General features: G+C 43.5%; 1 protein-coding gene across 2 annotated transcripts in view; it reads right to left on the bottom strand.

Annotated features, from left to right (window-relative positions):
- Als2 (Amyotrophic lateral sclerosis 2) overlaps positions 1–17,501 on the bottom strand; it is a 74,148-nt gene that overhangs the window by 24,500 nt on the left and 32,147 nt on the right. For both annotated transcript variants that reach the window (XM_077687342.1, XM_077687343.1), the window contains 9 exons: positions 16,858–17,034; positions 13,765–13,944; positions 13,517–13,612; positions 13,161–13,256; positions 10,442–10,618; positions 8,063–8,114; positions 7,884–7,945; positions 3,711–3,774; positions 522–701 (listed from right to left, as the gene is read on the bottom strand). In XM_077687342.1, coding sequence (XP_077543468.1) covers positions 522–701; positions 3,711–3,774; positions 7,884–7,945; positions 8,063–8,114; positions 10,442–10,618; positions 13,161–13,256; positions 13,517–13,612; positions 13,765–13,944; positions 16,858–17,034 — 1,084 coding nt within the window. The remainder of the gene's footprint in view (positions 1–521; positions 702–3,710; positions 3,775–7,883; positions 7,946–8,062; positions 8,115–10,441; positions 10,619–13,160; positions 13,257–13,516; positions 13,613–13,764; positions 13,945–16,857; positions 17,035–17,501) is intronic.

Genomic DNA, 17,501 nt, shown 5'->3' with positions numbered 1-17,501 from the left:
TACCCAATTACAGCAAGCCAATAAAAAAAATAATAACCCTCGGTCATGCTGAATCAAACAGAGTTGTCAAATATTAGTTAATGAGGTATGGTAACTACAGAGTATTAGTTAACCCCATTCCTAGAGGCTGACAAGCCTTTCAAGCAGGCAGTGCAAACTGCACTTCTATATCTGTACATTAAAAAAGAGGCAGCCAATAAATATGTAAACAAGCAAAACAACATGACACCATGTACAGATGTTGTGCAAAAAGGCGATATTTTCCACAGTTCATGTTCAAACTTCTGAACAAACCTGTTCTTTTTTTAACACCGCAGCTGACGTTCATGTGCTGCACTAAAGAAGGTGATAATCTGCTAAAATGAATTCTCGCTATCAGCAAAGCCCTCCATATTTTTTTCCTTGTCACACGAAGTGAATGCTGCACGTCAAGCACCGAAATATCCACCCAAAATTAAGAGCTCTGTTAGTAAGCAGAATATGCTGTGCATGTGCTTGAAGTGTAGCGATGGTCTCCGTACCTTGACAGTGGTGAACATGATCCCAAGCAAACCATTCTGGATATGGTGCTCCATGAGATCATCCACAAAGTGAATTTCAGAGCCAAGGTTGCGGATGCGTGCCCGCACGACCACGTACTGGAATACTGGAAACAGGTCGTCCATGTTCCAAAGAAAGTCCCCAAGACCCTTCTGAACTTCCTGTCCGAGAGAAAAAAAGAAAAGAAAGAATGTGGTAAGCCTACTTATAGCAGTAGTACTACTACTACAAAAATATATCAGCAATGGGTGACCTGGGCAACACTACGGTTATCACATGCGCTACGATAAAATAAACAACTAACAACATTACACTGCTTAAACTGTCATCATTCCATGTTACTGGTCATAATATCTTTCTAGTTTAAACGACTATAAAGATCTCGTCAGGCCTATTCCTCAATATGGAAGTACAGTGTAGGACTCTCACCAAAACTACCCTTGCAAAAAATTAAGAAAGATAAGAGAATATGGCTCTGAGATTTATCAACTCGAAATTTTCTTGGCATGACAATGTAACATATAAAATGTGCAATCAAACCAACCTGTCAACTCAGTCATGCATGCATTGCTTTTTTATTTCCTTTTTAATGGCCAAATTACTATCAATAAAGTGAGAACATTCATCTATCTAGCTGCCATTCCAGCAGAAGAAACCACGGTAAATGGACTACTAGATAGTTTAGCGCACATTGTGACGCTTTTAAATTCTGCCCATTTCCCTCGTGCCGTGAATCGCTTGCTTACCAAGCAACGCTGAAAATAAGCAGAATATAAACCAGTTCCTCTATTTGTGGAACAGCTAATGCAGTCCATATAAGTTTTTGCAGGTTACTGCAAAAGAAGCGGAAAGTATGTTGTCCTCCTGCATTGAGCACTCTTCGTTTGCACATTTTTTCCCCTCGGGTACTTGAGGTGCAACAATAAAGTTCGCATAATACTAATGTAGCTTGCGACTTAAGAAAGGTCAGATAATTTTTGTTATCCTTCTAATTTTGTTGTTTGTTACTTTATTAAGAGCTCCTGTATTTTATTGTGCCCATCGCTTTTGTATGCCTGCTACCTCTTTGAGTCTGTAGAAGACCTCACGTATCGATAAATCAATAAAAAAAATTAAAATAAAAAACAAAAGGCCCACAATTGACTGCTTCATATGCAATCGATTCACATTAACCTGAAGCAGACACAGTTCAAAAAATGTAGATTGTAGATTGTAGGGTTTAACGCGCCGACACAATGCGGGCGGTGAGGCGCGCCGTAGTGGAGGGCTCTGCATTAATTTTGACCACCTTGGTATCTTTAAGGGGGCTCACTGGTCTTATACCAAAAAAGTTTATTTTTGCAGTTATGATGATGAAAATTGGGGGGCACATGTAGTTTTTCATTCTTATTGTAGATATAAAATTTGTTTTTGAGTAAAATGATTATATTCAAATTTATTTGGATTTTTATATTCAATTTTTTGACAGCCTTTGTAAAAAAACTGCTGGAGGGATGCAGCTAAACAGGGAACCAGAGAACTGTGCACAAATCAGAGAGTGCAATAAGACAAACTTTATCGTTTTATCTGGTCTGTAGCAGAAGTTACGACCATTTGAAGTTTGGGCCTGGAAGGTGGCAACCAAAAAAACCGGTTTTGCCTTCCAGGCCCAAACTTCAAATGGTCGTAACTTCTGCTACAGACCAGATAAAACGATAAAGTTTGTCTTATTGCACTCTTTGATTTGTGCACAGTTCACTGGTTCCCTGTTTAGCTGCATCCCTCTAGCAGTTTTTTTACAAAGGCTGTCAAAAAATTGAATATAAAAATCCAAATAAATTTAAATATCATTTTACTCAAAAACAAATTTTATATCTACAATAAGAATCAGAAACTACATGTGCCCCCCAATTTTTTATCATAATAACTGTAAAAATAAAGTTTTTGATCAAAGACCCATGTGCCCCCTTAATGTGCACCTAAATCTCATACACACAGGCGTATTTGCTGTTCGCCTCCATCAGAAAAGCGGCCGCCACGGCTGGGAATCGAACCCGCGCCCTCGTGCTCAGCAGCGCAACGCCTTAGCCACTGAGCCACTGCGGCGGGTAGTTCAAAAAATGCCAAAACTGGGCTGTAGTGCAGCAAACAATGCTAACAGATCATGACTCAGTGACCACGGTGAAAAAGAACCCACAAGTGGGACTTTGCAAGAAAGATACGGCCACTTTGCACTGACAGTCAACTGACAGAGTAATCTAAATACAACAAGTGAAATATAAGTAACGGGTGGCAGAGAAATGCATAACAACAATGTGAAACCAATTCCATTCAATGGTGAATGAAGGAAGTATAACTCTATATAACCAGTAACCTCTATTTTGAAGAGATCTTTTGGGCGGGTGACAGTAAGCTGCACTATGTGCATGCCAAGCTGGCGACTGCTGGCGGCAGGGCCAGCTGTATTTTACCCCCTTTGACTGAGCAGAGCCAAACCAAAAGGCAAAAAAAGCTTCTCTAAGAATCGAGCGCACACTAGGCCTCAAACATGCTTGGGATCGGAAGTGCAGCAGTGGGAGTTCATTTTGTGTCCTGCTTAGGCACTTACAAATATGTAGCGCAGAAGACAAGAGACACAGACAAGTAGACACACACGGCGCTTAGGCACCTTTCTTTTAAAATGCGAAGCATTGTTTAGCTACCTCCCTGGGATTTTGCGATATGTACAAGCACGGCCACTATTAGAGGTAACGTGGACACGACAGGCGTCGTGGGAAACTTGCGGCACATGCGCGATCAGTTCCAGAGGCGGAGATAGCTGCACGTTGCCTGCTACAATTCCTTCCACTTCGCCGCGCGCTCTTGTATGGAAGCACTGCAGCCATGGTGCTCTGTTGAAAGCGGGAGGAACCATAGCAGACAACGCACAGATACTTCCGCCTCTGGCACTGATTGCGCATGTGCCGCAAGTTTCCTCCGGGGCCCGTTGTGGACTCTGTGAAGTGTGGCCAAGCACGCACTCCGTGGTACCTCTAACAGTGGCCACGCCTGTACATCTGTCTGGCCCATTACAAAAAGTGCAAGGAATTCTACACAGTTACAAGTAAAGTATAAGTGAATTCCAAGTACATTCCAACTGATTAATTGATTGTAGGGTTTAAAGTGGAAGAAACATTCAATGCATCCCTTACCTTGCTGATTTCTTCAAATGTCTGCCGAATAGCCTGAAGCTTGTCAGATGCTGTAAATGCCGTGCTGAAATAAAAAGCAAGCAGAAGTAATCACACATCAAAACCAGAAGTACTATGTACAAAAGAAATAAACTAGAAGGCTTGGGGTGCACATTTTTTACGTGCAGATACTAAAAAAAATTACGCCCACCTCCCCTCGCGGGAACCCTGGTGTGATGCGACGCTGAAGGGGGTTCCGTTGGGTGTTTCCATTGGGTCGATTAGTCGAATTGCGTGAAATGCGTAGTGAACGTGAATTGCGTTTCAATCACATCGTTGGGTTCCATGCGAGGGGATGTGGGCGTAATTTTGAGCATAATGAGAGACATTGTTGTGGTTGTCGTTTAGACGGAGGCTTCTCTCCGCGGTCTCCTCTCCTTCGGGTGCGCTGCGCATATAAGCGGAGTGCCGCGCTCCGGCCGGTCTCTCAGTCGACGGTCGCCCGCGCCGTCGAAGGACAGCGCTGCGAAGGAGAGGAGACCGCGGAGAGAGAGAGTACTGCACATGCGCACAGCGCGCAGCGCCGCCCACCGGCGGAGTGAGAGTGCGCTGCGCCACGCGCCCGCAGATGTTGGGCGAGAGTGTTCGCTATCGGAGAGAGGAGAGGGGGTGAGCGGAGGAGAGACGCAGCTGTGTGGACGCGGACGCGGACGCCGACGCATGCAGGACAGGGCCGCCGGCAAGAGATGCTCCTCTCAGTGTCGCATCTAAAAATCCATCTAACTAAGGTGTCAGATTGATTTCAATTCTTTGATGTAGTACCAACTTTTTGTGTCATTTCTAGCCTACCAAAAAAACACAAGCCTTTTAATGCTAGAACTAAGTTTGTGTTTTAAAGCTATAGTAGATTTATGTTGCAGCTGACATGGCAGAAAATGATGGATGCATTAAAACTTATATGGCTTTCGGCAAAAATGAATTTATGCGACATACTTGCTTGACCAAGTCACTAAAAATGGTTGCTTATTAAGATGCACTTCCTTTAACGAAACTACAACACATGATTTGTTGACTATAGTGGTGCCATGCCAAAGCAGGAAAGCTTTAAAAAGTTTACTACTACTACAGCAAGATTTCCCTGCACCACGCACATACCTTAAAAATAATTACACCAAGCTGCAGAACACTACAATTTTTATCATGTTTTGCATGCGTCTAGTTATAGTAATTACAACATACCCGCCGTGGTAGCTCAGTGGCTAAGGCGTTGCGCTGCTGAGCACAAGGTCGCGGGTTCGATTCCCGGCCGCGGCGGCCGCTTTTCTGATGGAGGCGAAAAGCAAAAACGCCCGTGTGTGCGAGATTTCGGCGCACGATAAAGATCCCCAGGTGGTCGAAATTAATCCGGAGCCCTCCACTACGGCACGCCTCATCGTCTGCGTTGCGTCGGCGCGTTAAACCCCACAAATCAATCAATCAATCAATCAAGTAATTACAACATATTTCTTTCAACCAAAACCATGCTTTTTTGCTTCATGTTACAGCGTCGGCTGTCAGTAGAGTGTGTGAATTAGGGGGCTCAAAGTATGTCGAGCGTTTGATACGTTGGCGTTGGAGTGCACATTTTCAGCAGTCGTCATAGCAACCAAACAGGTGAACATATTGGAAAGGAGGAAACCATAACTCTCCACACGTCTCTTCTATGTGTGCACATCTGCACAGCAGTTTCCACTGCAAGCTGGCCAGGTACATTTTCCTTTTTACTTGTGCCAGCCAAGCGACAGGCAAGGCACCAGATTTCGGCCGCCACTATGGGAGTGTGTGCTCTCTCTGTCATTGCACCATCCAAGGGTTCTAGGTTCTACCATGTTACAAACCACCTTTAGCTGTACAGTAAAACCCCAATCAGTACGCGAATTTCTCGGGACCACACAACAACGTCGTATGATGGGAATGTGAGTGCAGACCGTCTTAGTACGCAGTCTTGCATGACCGGTGGGCTAGGAACGTATTTAGACTACTACATTTAAGCAATAACCAGTGTCCTCACGTAATTCGCATGCAAATAACCTAATTCTAAATTTTTAAAATAAATAAAATAGCTAGAATATTTTGTGCATGCTCATGCAGCTGCTCGATACCCGCCAGCTGTGCACTACACATATGTGAGACAAGCTTGAGAAGGCTGACACAGATGAGCAAGGTGAGAGAGCAAGAAGGCTTCAAGCAAGTTGTACGAGAGAAAGAACATGCACGTCTGTTACTAGTGAAAACATAAGCAGTTCCCCCTCTTTTTAAGGCTGACCCCCATGACGGACCAAATCGCTGTATTGGACCGCGGTCCGCGATCACATGATAGAATGTCAGCAGTTTGAGTGGACCGGCGTTGGACAGGGCAGGACCACTGCCCTCGCGGTCCAAATATTCGCCAAGGCATTTCGGTTTGCAGTGTCGACGATGGACCGTGATGTCAAGCAGCGTGGTCTGGCAACGCCTGCGTTGCGTGGGTGGAGCCAGGTCTACTTGCGCCAATAGAAACGGCGCGGGCAGCGTGGTTGTTTGGAAGCACTCGAAGGAGCCTGTCAATCACCCTTGGTGGGCTAAGCTTACCATCGAGACACATACTTAATCCTTGCTTTTACAAGCGACTCATATGACTCTTACTAGTGCGATGATAGCCATCATCATATCGTTTCACGCATGTCTAACTTTAGTCACGGGAAGGGTTCAGTTCCAGCAAGCTGCGGCGAGAGGTGACGAGCCGTATTTGCAGCCTGAGTAGCCCCGTCATTGCCGCTCGTCGTGTCGCCTTCGTGCAAACGATGCCGGCAGCTGCGTGAGTGCACCCATCCGGCATGCATTCGGGTGGCTGTTATCGTGGGGATGAAACGTTTCGTGCAGGCCTGTGGGTTTCAACGTGTTGTCACGGCCAAACGGCGCCTGCGTTCAACCTTCTTGTTTGAGAGTTCATATGGTCGGCCACTCGTGGTCTGCTCAGCCGGCCTGCCGTGTGGATGCGCTCTATGCTGGATTGGACCACAGCGGACCATGATGTCGCATCACGTGACCGATCAGACTGCGGACTGGGCCCGTCGTGTGGATCGGCTTTAACAGCGGATCTGTGTAAGCTTGAGTTCCATCCGTGCTGGCATCGCTCAAAACTTGGCGCAGCAAAGTGGAGAGGAGGAAAAATGCTAGGCCAAGAAGTGTGAGGGAAAGTGGCGAGGAAGCAAGGAGCCGCCGAGAAGGTGTGGGGAGTGCGTGCCTCAAGAAAAACGCTTCTCATTGTCAGAATCGAATCTGGGCCCCTGCGTTATAAAACCGGCGTCTATCCGATTGATCTATCATTGCATTCAGGGTGTTCAGCATTTTTTTTTTTTTTAACCTGTAGCATGGGCATTGGCTTTGGACTTTGGCCAAGTTGGAGTGGACAGATGTTCAGGTGGGAGGTGCACTTCAGGGATTGGCTGCACCTAGTGAAGATGTAAGCGCTGACATGCAGGTGTTCTCCTAGTTGAGAGAGACGTGTATACGCTCAGCGGCATCAGTGTCCAATTTACAGATAAGATGGGAAGACCTGAGAAAAGTCACGTTAAAGCTAGTGAAGACCACCAGCTCCACTGTTTACTCAGTCTTTGCATCTCAACTGCAAAGGTGGCCAAATTTTTTTCCCACTTCGATTATTTTTTTTATAATCATCAAGCATCAGTGACATTAGTTTTTATGATGTCGTTGGAAAAAAGAGAAAAATTTTGCGGTCTGTTATTCAATTGCAGCTACAATAAATAAAACAAGTGTGTGCAAGTGCTGGTATAAAGTCCACAAGATGAGTTGAGGAAAAAAAAAAAAAAACAAGTAGGAGGAGATGCGAATGAAGGTAAGCTGGTATGGCATAGGAGAAGTGGAACAAACGAAAATAGGGTAAAGGAAAAAAAGGCGGGGAAAAAAATGGACAATGGGACGATGCGGCATAGAAAGCAGTGTGAACAATGCTGGCCTTTCGTGTTTCGCGGTTTTCTGTGTGCCGTCAAATGAAGCAGACTGTGTGTGCCCTTGCATTATTTCTGTGAAGAGCTTGCCAGGACTGACATTGCAAGTGGGTTGCCGCTTAACTGAGGGACACATAATTGGGGTTCCACTGTACTAACAACAATGAACATGCAGAATGGAAAAGTTCCCAAGTCAGGCACTTGCCTGATGTGCTGCAGTGCATCAATGGCATCAGTGAAGCATTCATCTTTGATGCTCGAGACACGCTGTTGGAAGAAAAGAGAAACTATCAAGACTTGTCCATGGCCTAAGCTGTATTGAGTGGTCCTAATAAATTTCAAATTGTGTGGGCATACAAGGGACACAGAGCAATATGTACTCACATTTCTATCCATAGTGAAAATCTTGTCAGGAAATTTCAGGGACATGAACTTCCTAGGATAATAGAGAAGACAGCACATCAGCATCTGTGAAAAACTTGATACAAACTGAACCTGAATTAAAGCTTACCTTAGCACCCGTCCTAACAAAATTTTTTGGCTATCACACTCCAGTGACATACGTTTATTTCCATTGTACCCTATTTTTTACATTATATTTTTTGTACCAAAACAGATTTTCATGTCTGTGAGCTTTCTTCGCAGTATACTGTATAAGATGCCTTGAAGGTACCATGGAAAACAGCATACAACTTTGCTTCAGTCAAAAGATCCTTATGCAAAAGTAACAAATTTTATGCAAACTTCAAAATTACACTAAATAACTATAAAAATAGAAGGGTGCTGGCATACCCTAGAGACCTTTCCACACTTGCCCAATGATGCCACAGATACAAACCCGTGCTATTGTCTGATGCCAGTAAAAGAGCTCAAAATTAGAGGATTCTGTGCTTCATTAAAGTTGAAACTCAAAACACCTTTTTTCTAACAATAAGGCAGTAAAAAAATGCTTGTATGGCAATTTAGAGCAGCCTAAATATGTCACCTCAACGACCCCAAAACTGGGTACACTGTGTCATATTTAAAGGAGCCATGAAGACAAAACACAAGTTTGGTTCATTCAAAAGATTGCCTCGTTAGACTGACACCACTTTTAACGTAAACTCCACTCAAATAAGCTATATAATTAGGAAAAAAGGGAATGGCCATGCGACCCACTAGCTCATTCCCCGCAACAGAACCTATGATGTCATACCAGACTGCTCTGCAATTGGCGGAGGTCGGCAAAAGCAAACGCAAATTAGGCAGAGCTAATAAGCTTGCCGAACGAGCTATTCGCGCCTAAATGTAATGCGTATCCATTTTAGAGCAGTAAGAATGGTGCGGTAAACAACAAGTTACGAAAATACACGCAAACATAGAAGTACCGATGCGCACTGCTGTTGGTACTGGGCGCACTATGCTTGTTTTAGCTCCACAGCAGTCCGATGCTTTGGAGTTGTCTTATACGACGCTGGCCGATTGGCGTAAGCGATGTTGCCTTACGTGACCCTGTTTGTCAAGCATACCCCATGTTTCACGAAGCGATTTCTTTCTACCATAACCAAAACAAGCCAGGTTTAAATACGGTCAAAAACAAAGCAACAGCAGAGTGCTGAGTATGCTAGCGCCATCTGGGAGGTTTGATGGCATGCAAGGCTGCAGAGCCGAATGGCGCAGTGGAAGGTCGTTTGTATGCGCGCTGTTATGACTTCATTGTAGACGTCACCAAAACACACGATTTGGCGAGAGAATCAAAATTTTAACCTAAATTGATTAATTTCTCAGTGAATACGGCATCATTTGCTGCCGCGCAAGCGCTGGGGACACTATAATACACGAAATCTTTTGAATAAAACTTGTATTTTGTCTTCACGGCTCCTTGAAATGGCCGTTGTTAGCTCCATTCACCCTGTAGAAAACACTGCGAGTTTGGCTGGCCTCACATTGTTTAATTCTAGCATAATAACCTCCAAAGAGAAGGTTTCATCTTTCAAAGCAAGACTACAATTCAGACCACACCATTACGCATGTCATGGGCCCTATTATGTTTTACTAGGTTCAATTCTTGAAAGCCGTGCTTGCTGTTATGGCTGGACAGAACGTTATGACATGAAGTGAGGATACCGACTGCCTGTTTTGGGTTGCTGCCCCAAATAAGTCATTAATCATAGAGAAGAAACAAAGTAATTCAAAATCCCCCAATTTATTTCCCAATGATGGCAGCATCGTTTCTCATCAAACAAGAATCTATGAAATCTAAGAAACAAGAATTTATGAAAAATCCCATTTTTCAAACGTTGTTGTATGTTGCTTTGCTGGTCCCTTCAAAGGATATTACAGTTTATAGAACTGTATGCCAAACGTAGCACAAAATGTATCCTTTAACTTAACAATAACTGAGCCCTACAATAAGGGTTGATAACAGTAGAGCGTGCACGGAGCCAAAACTCATGGTAGCTGCTCTTTATAAAGGCAGAAATTTACCAAGAAATTTATCCTCATTCAAGCATACAGCATTGATTTATTCAAACATGACACTACATGCACATTCAAACGAAATTAAAAATAGCTTCACTCACAAGTCTGAACTTTTTTCTTCTTCCTTTTGCTCTAGATGTGTACCGTATGCATCACCTTGTTATCAAGGCATCAAAATATCACTTACTCTTTTGCTTACGGATAGGATAAGCCATAGGATAGGATGTGCTCACGGATAGGATGAGCCATAAGCGAGTTGGTATAAAAGTTTCAGTGGGCTGAACACGCCGGCGGAGCACGTACTCATCCACTCCCAGAAAGGTCATCAGGGCCAAGTCAGACTGCTTGTTCCACTTGAGCAGGCGCTCCCAATAGTGCCGGTCCTCTTGCTCATTGTTGAGCGCATACAGGGTAGACAGGGATGGGTACAGCCGGGGCAGCAGGACAGGCTGAATGAGAGTATTGGGCGTGATGCACTCGCTGGGAGGGAAAAAAAGAAAAACCTTGTAAGTACAAGTGCCTGAGTGCAACTTGAAAGCACACTTTCTTTCACTCATTTTGGGAAAGCTACTGATTTTCAGTGTTCAAAGTGGCCACCAGTGATCTATGTATCTGCAAAACCGAAGTGTTCGTCAAGGTTCTGAGGGACGTTTCGCGGGGTTTACATTTATGTTGAATGCTAGCTGAGTGGGGAAGTGAAAGATCATGTTGCCATCACACACACACACACACACACACGCACGCGCACACACACGCACGAGAGAGAGAGAGAGAGAGAGAGAGAGAGGAGAGAGAGAGAGAGAGAGAGAGAGGGAGAGAGAGAGAGAGAGAGAGAGAGAGAGAGAGAGAGAGAGAGAGAGAGAGAGAGAGAGAGAGGAGAGGAGAGAGAGAGGGAGGAGAGGAGAGAGGAGAGAGAGAGAGAGAGAGAGAGATGCTTTGTGAGAGTTTTGCTGGCATTTACAGTTGCCTAAACACTTTTCTGCTGAAGATTCTGGATCTAGGAAAAAAAAGAGGTCCTAGAAGGAGGTGGGCGGAAAAGAAAATGTAGTGTGGGCTTGGTCTTTCTATTTCTTCGGACTACTGCTTTTTTTTAGTTTGCATCACAGGATTCACAACTTAGAACTTGTGCCAATGTTACCCAAATAGGAAAACAAATTTTTCAGAGCACCGGCACTGCTTCAAGGGATGAGTCCATGGTCCTAGAATAATCTTTCGAGTTACTAGTCCTTGTTCTATGTGCTAAATAACCTGAAGAAAGTGCAGCCTCAGTGTCACATAGGCTATTGGTATGATATTGGGATATTGGGAATTGGAATATGATATTGGGGAGCAGCCCTCACATTCCAGTGCACACACACATCTTAAGCAAACAATGCCGCGTTTGACAGCTAAGACAACTTTAAAACAGTGCAAAGTTTTGTGATTCGTTACAATAGGTAATTATAAATTAGTATTTGTAGTTTTAAAACAGCTGTAAAACAAGTCGTGAAATGTAAATTTTCCTAAAACAAACTACCGTATATATTTGTCTCCTACGCTAGAACTATAATCCTACCAAGTTCCACTACACTAATTACAGCAACAGTACGCCAAAGCACAATTTACAAATGACTGCAATTCAGTATATCGAGACCATAGACCAGTTGGTAAAAACCACAACTGTGATGACACCCTAGCAGTTTTCGCAATAGGCAACAAATGTTGAAAGCAGTCGACACTGCTTGTGATGCTCAGTCTAGCACTGTCACACCACCCTTCTGTCACTAACCACAACACACACCACTAAATGAATCCCATGCAATCTGGGTATAATAATAATTACACACTGCTGGAAAGCAAGCAGACCTCACTGGACAGCCCCCACTGTTTGTGGCAACATTTCTCCCATACTACACGAAGATGATGCAGCTCTCGCTGCCATTAACTTGCACACTAAGGGCAAACATACCTGTGGATTATTTCAATTTTCTGCAGTTGGGCATTCATTTTAATACCTACTGATTGCAAGACTGTCTCAATGCAAGGGTCCTCTGCGACTGCACTTATAAATCATGCTTTGTCTCACACAAGTTTCAAAACTTTCTTTGCATACAACAAAGGTGCTAACAGCCATGCTGAAGACAAGGCGTAGCCATCATATTTTAGCTCTGCCAGAGAAAGTGAGGGTAATCGATTTAGAACATAGACAACTATTCGGTGCGGTATGCTTAGTTTTATAGTGCGAGATATTTAATCTCTCTAGTTCGCTTGCCCAGGGACATTTTGTTTGCCCTAGGCGCAGCATCTAGAACTTCATGCCGTCAACATGGTTTTGGGGGGGGGTATTTGCTACCGGCAATAAAACAAAGTTTTTTGAGGAACATATTTATCTGTGAAAACTAAACTTTAGTGGTTTTATTTCTTAAACATTTAACACATTGAGATTTCTGCTATAGTAGCACTTTATTCTGGAATAGTCAGCCCGTAATTTTGCATGTTTTGAAATCTATCACTTCTGTTTCTTTGCTGATGCAGTGGCCTTCTTATATTTTTGCTTTTGTGTGCGTGTGCGCGTGTGCGTGTGTGTGTGCACAACAAAAGATTTTCGCTTTTGACTTGCGCCATTGAGGGAGAACGAACTACATGTAAATATGTGGGATATAGGTATTATATAGCATTACACACAGTTGCAAAAAAAAAAAAAAAATATGAAATGGTGAATGTCAGAAAGTTGGCTGCTTGTGACAAGCCTATACCTCAGTTACGAAGGTGTGTCCCTAAAGAAGTTACATCAAGCATTTGTTTTCTGCTTTCTGACATTCTCTGTTTCAATGTTTTGGAGGGCTCACACCTCTTTAGTGGCTCTAGTCCTCAATATTGCAGCTCAATGTAAACAGTTTGGAAGGAGCAACTGTGCATGATGAGCTAGGCTCTTTGAAAACGGTTAAAAGATAAAAACCAAGCAGTCTACAGTCATCTATAGTCTACAGCCTAGTCATGTACAGAATTGATTGGAAATGAATTAACGTTGCAAGAAACTTACCCAGACCCATCAAATGCATCATCAGTGCATTCAATGTTCCCTGAAGAAGTCAGGACCACAGGCTTATCTCCTCGTGGCAAGTCAGGAAAAAGAATTCTATAATTCAAACAAAGGGCATACGACATAAAAAGGCAATTGTCAGCAACTTGAGGGAAAGCTTCTTGTTTACAGCACAGACTGCCATGAACCGCAGAACAATCAACTGCCTTTTACACAAATTTAATTCACCCAATGAATGACAATTTAAGCCATTGAATTTGCTCAATTTGCCTATTAAAAAATGTTACTACCTGCACAAGATTTTAAGATAAGAAAGTTTAATTGTTCACATGGAATACCAATTTGGCTTTACTAACCTGACCAACTCATACAGCCTCTGGCAGAACGACCTGACCTCCTCCACAGCATGCACCAGGAGTCGAGGGTGAACACCAATGCCGCAGTAGGTGAGCCTGGGCCACAAACAAAAATAACATCACCAGGTACCGATCAACACTGGGCCAGCATCAATACAAGTTGCAGTAGTCTACTGGCCCTACTAGCAAAATAAAGCGATACAAGATGGTACCCTCTGCAAGTCTAGTGCCCCAAGCAAGCCCCTCACCTGAACACACCGACCAGACCGTCCAAAAGATAGCCCAAGGGGTGGTGGACACAGTCAAAGGCACTCGAAAGGTAGTCCTTGATTTCCACATAGCGCTCCAGCGTGAGTGAGCCATGCCTCTTGCTGGTTTGAGGAATGCGTTCGAGGTAGTCCAGGTTCTCTTCGCAGCAGGGCTTGGATCTGCAAGTTTGATTAATAGGAAGCGGATCTTTTTTCCAGCTGTTCTGGCAAAAAGGAGCTGAACCTATTACGTTTTATGTATAATTGCCAAAGTATATGAACATCCTAACCAGCGACAGTTGGCACAAATTTCAAATTCGATACAAAATGTTGTAATGCCGAGAGAATATCATTGTTATACCGAACAAATGTTGTAACTCGGATACTGACAAAGTGACAAGCTCAGCCAGCCAAAGTGCAAGTAAAGCCATAAACAACCACAAGCAATTTTGTGGGCAGAACTACCCAAAATGTGCCAGAAGTCCACAATCACGGTGGAAACTTTCTTTGACGCAAATGCTTTTAATAAATTACAACGGCTAAAGCATTTTGGTAAAGTTTAAAGGGTCCACGAAGACAACACGCAACTTTGCTTCAATCAAAAGATTGCCACAATGGAGTAACAAATATGGCAAGTGTAATGTCAACTGCAGTTGATTCGGTCAGAGAATTAGAAAAAAATGGAGATAGAGATGTGATGCCTGGGGACATTTCCAGCATTCACTGTCCAGCTAGTCACTGAGTGACGTCACCAAGCAACATGGTCGGGCAACGTTACGTGCTGGCCTGTACAGATTAATTAATCCCATAAAACCAAACAAGTGTGAAATTCAGAACGATATGGCATCCATCTCTGTGTGGTTTTTCGTAACATTTACCCTACTCTGGTCACGTGCAGTGAAAAATCGAAAGAAATATTAAGAACTCGGGGTACCTGTTTCCTCGTATTGGAACATCTGAGAGTTCAGCTGCACTCTAGTTGTCAAATTTTAATGAGATGGAAACCTAAGCTTGAGGTTTAATGTCTGGACCAAGCATGGTACCTGCAGCCACGCCGTTGCACAGGTGAAACACTCAACTAGGTTTTGCTGGGACATGATTTTTGGTCCCTGCCAAACTGTGGCTCTTGACAAGTGGTCGGCATACTGACTGTTGACTGTTCCATTTTGTTTTCTCCCCACATACATCTTAAGCAGGGTGCTGCAACACTGCTAGAATGAAGACCGAAAACCAGACAAAAAAAAAAATACCGTAATATGTTATTTTTGAGGAAACATTAAATATAATTTTTTCACCAAAACAAAACAGAGAAGTCTCCATTGTGGTTTTCGGTTCTATCGCACCATTACTAGGCCAGACGTCAAGCCACCCCACGACATTCCTACTTCAGGAGCAAAATTTTTCTACTTTAGAACAAGTTTTATGGTCATTGCACTCATGACCATAAGGGGCCCAATGTTTCCTGAACAATTACTACGAACCGTAACAAAATATGGTACAGTTCAGAGCGAAGTAAACGAAGCATGTGATCAATGGCTGACGGGACTGCTGCGCCACCTCGGAAGGCTAACGGTAACCAACCGGAGCGTTGGTTGCCACAGCTCAGCTTCCTGTTCGTTTGCGGAATTGGATTCTACATGGAGTCAACATACTGTTTTAGGTACTTTCCTGCACTACATCATTGGTGACGTCGCCAAATAGGATACGCAGTGGGATAGCTGAAATGTTGATTTTGTCAGTAATTGTTACATTTTTCAGTGAATAAAGCAGTGTTTGCTGCCGGACAAGCCCTGAGGGCGCTATAAAACACCCAATCTTATGAATAAAATCAAGTCGTATGTTGTCTTCACAGCCCCGTCAACTACACAATTTTTTGAAAAAAGCAAAGTTGCATGTTGTCTTCATGGCACCTCAAAGCACACGAATCCATGTGTTCAAGTTTATGTTGTTCTTGTGGCCCCTTCAACCATGTAAAAAATTTATAAGTTGATGTACTACATGCTCTACTGCCCTCTTACAATTACAGAGGAACTTCGTTGATATGTTAAAAAAAAAAAAAAAAAAACGCGAGGGAGGAATGTATTATCCGGTATCCGCGAAAACGTATGATCCACTGCAGTAAAAAAAAGCAGTTGAGAGACGAACATGAGCATTTAATGGCCTTTTTCACTTGTACACGTCTGTCAACGTCTGCTGGAGCTTGCTGTAGCTCTTTGAGAGCAAGAGCTCCTTTTCTAAAGATTCCAGACTTTAGTCCGCACTGGGATTGTCCTTCAAGCGAAAGTAACTACGCACCGGTTGCAAGCCAACTACGGCGTGAGCATATGTGGCTACCAGAGACGCCACATCTTCCTGCAACACGGATTAGCTGCAATGCTACAGCGCTCGGTCTGTGTGCCCTTTCTGTAGTCCCGTTTCCCGGGCTGTTTTATAACTCAGTTAAAACACCTCTTCCTCTTTGTTCTCGCCGCCATCTTTCTCGGAGGCTTTGTCCCGCGCCAGCGCTGCTTCATGGCGCGATTCCTTTACGATTTCTTCTAAGGTTAGCGTTTCGCACATTTGGACGTCGTTATACAGGCGATGCTGGCTAAAGGCAGCCGTGTTACCAAGTGACTCTGGCAAACCCAGCACTGCGGGAAAGCTGTCATGGTGACCCGGGCGGCCCGACCGCCGCTCGGTGCCTGCTTATTGCGCCATGCTTGCTAAGGCTCGGTCCGCATGCCCGTCAGCATGTTTTTTGTTCACCGTAAAACGTATCATCTGGTCATAGTTGGATAACAACTTTAAAATTTTCAACATAATTACCGGGAAATTGTGTTATCCAGGAATGTAGTAACCAGGAAAAAAACACCGCAACACTATGGGGCATTTTTAGTGTTCACAATTGAAAGCATTGTAACCGGGAAACCATATGAACCAGGAATGTATCAACAGTGTTCTACTGTACGCACTTCCCTTTATTAGTCTGTAAATGTTGATGCAGTTAAAGTTTCAAATCATTTTTTGTCTCATTCTTTTGTAATGCTTTGCATAAAAACAACCTTCATAGTAAACAAAAAGGGGGATAGAATTAAAAAAAAAATGCTTTCATACCGGTTCTTGATGTGGCTCTGCTTTTTCCTGTTGCTGATGGCAATGGCAATGGCATCCCATGCATTCTTGTTGTCTTGAGTATCGGAGACACCCTGGATACCCAGCATGTCCCGGCAATGGTCGAAGATGTCTCTCCATTTCTGAGATGCTGGTACACTCAATGATGGAGACCCAATGCTAAAAAAATGGAAAAGAGGCTGATGCCATCTTTCTCGTTCCCAAAATCTACCTACAGTGCTAATACAAACAAGGAACCAACTGTCTTTTTATTGCAGCATGAACACATATATAAATTTAATTTATTTCACTCAGGCTTAACAGAAACTGAATAACTGGTGTAATAAATGAATGAATTAATTAAGAAGAGCTGGCACAAAATCAGTCAATTCAGTTAAGTACAGAAGAACATCCCAAACACCCCCTTATACAAACACTCACAATATGGCTGCCATTCATCACCTAACTACAGTTAGACTTTGTTTTCACGAAACAGGCTATATCTATACATCCTAACATGTGATAGAGTAACGGCTAAGTGTTGGGCTAAATTAAATTATTCAATCGAATAATCTAAATTAATTGCTCAAAATGAACTGCAGCACTTAGAACCACAATTTGAACTCGAATGCACTAATGGGCATAAC

The sequence above is a fragment of the Haemaphysalis longicornis genome, unplaced genomic scaffold (assembly GCF_048455015.1).
Source record: "Haemaphysalis longicornis isolate Haplotype H1 unplaced genomic scaffold, Haemaphysalis longicornis Haplotype H1 scaffold_1, whole genome shotgun sequence".
Taxonomy (NCBI): Eukaryota; Metazoa; Arthropoda; class Arachnida; order Ixodida; family Ixodidae; genus Haemaphysalis; species Haemaphysalis longicornis.
This window is presented reverse-complemented; position numbering and strand designations above follow the sequence as displayed.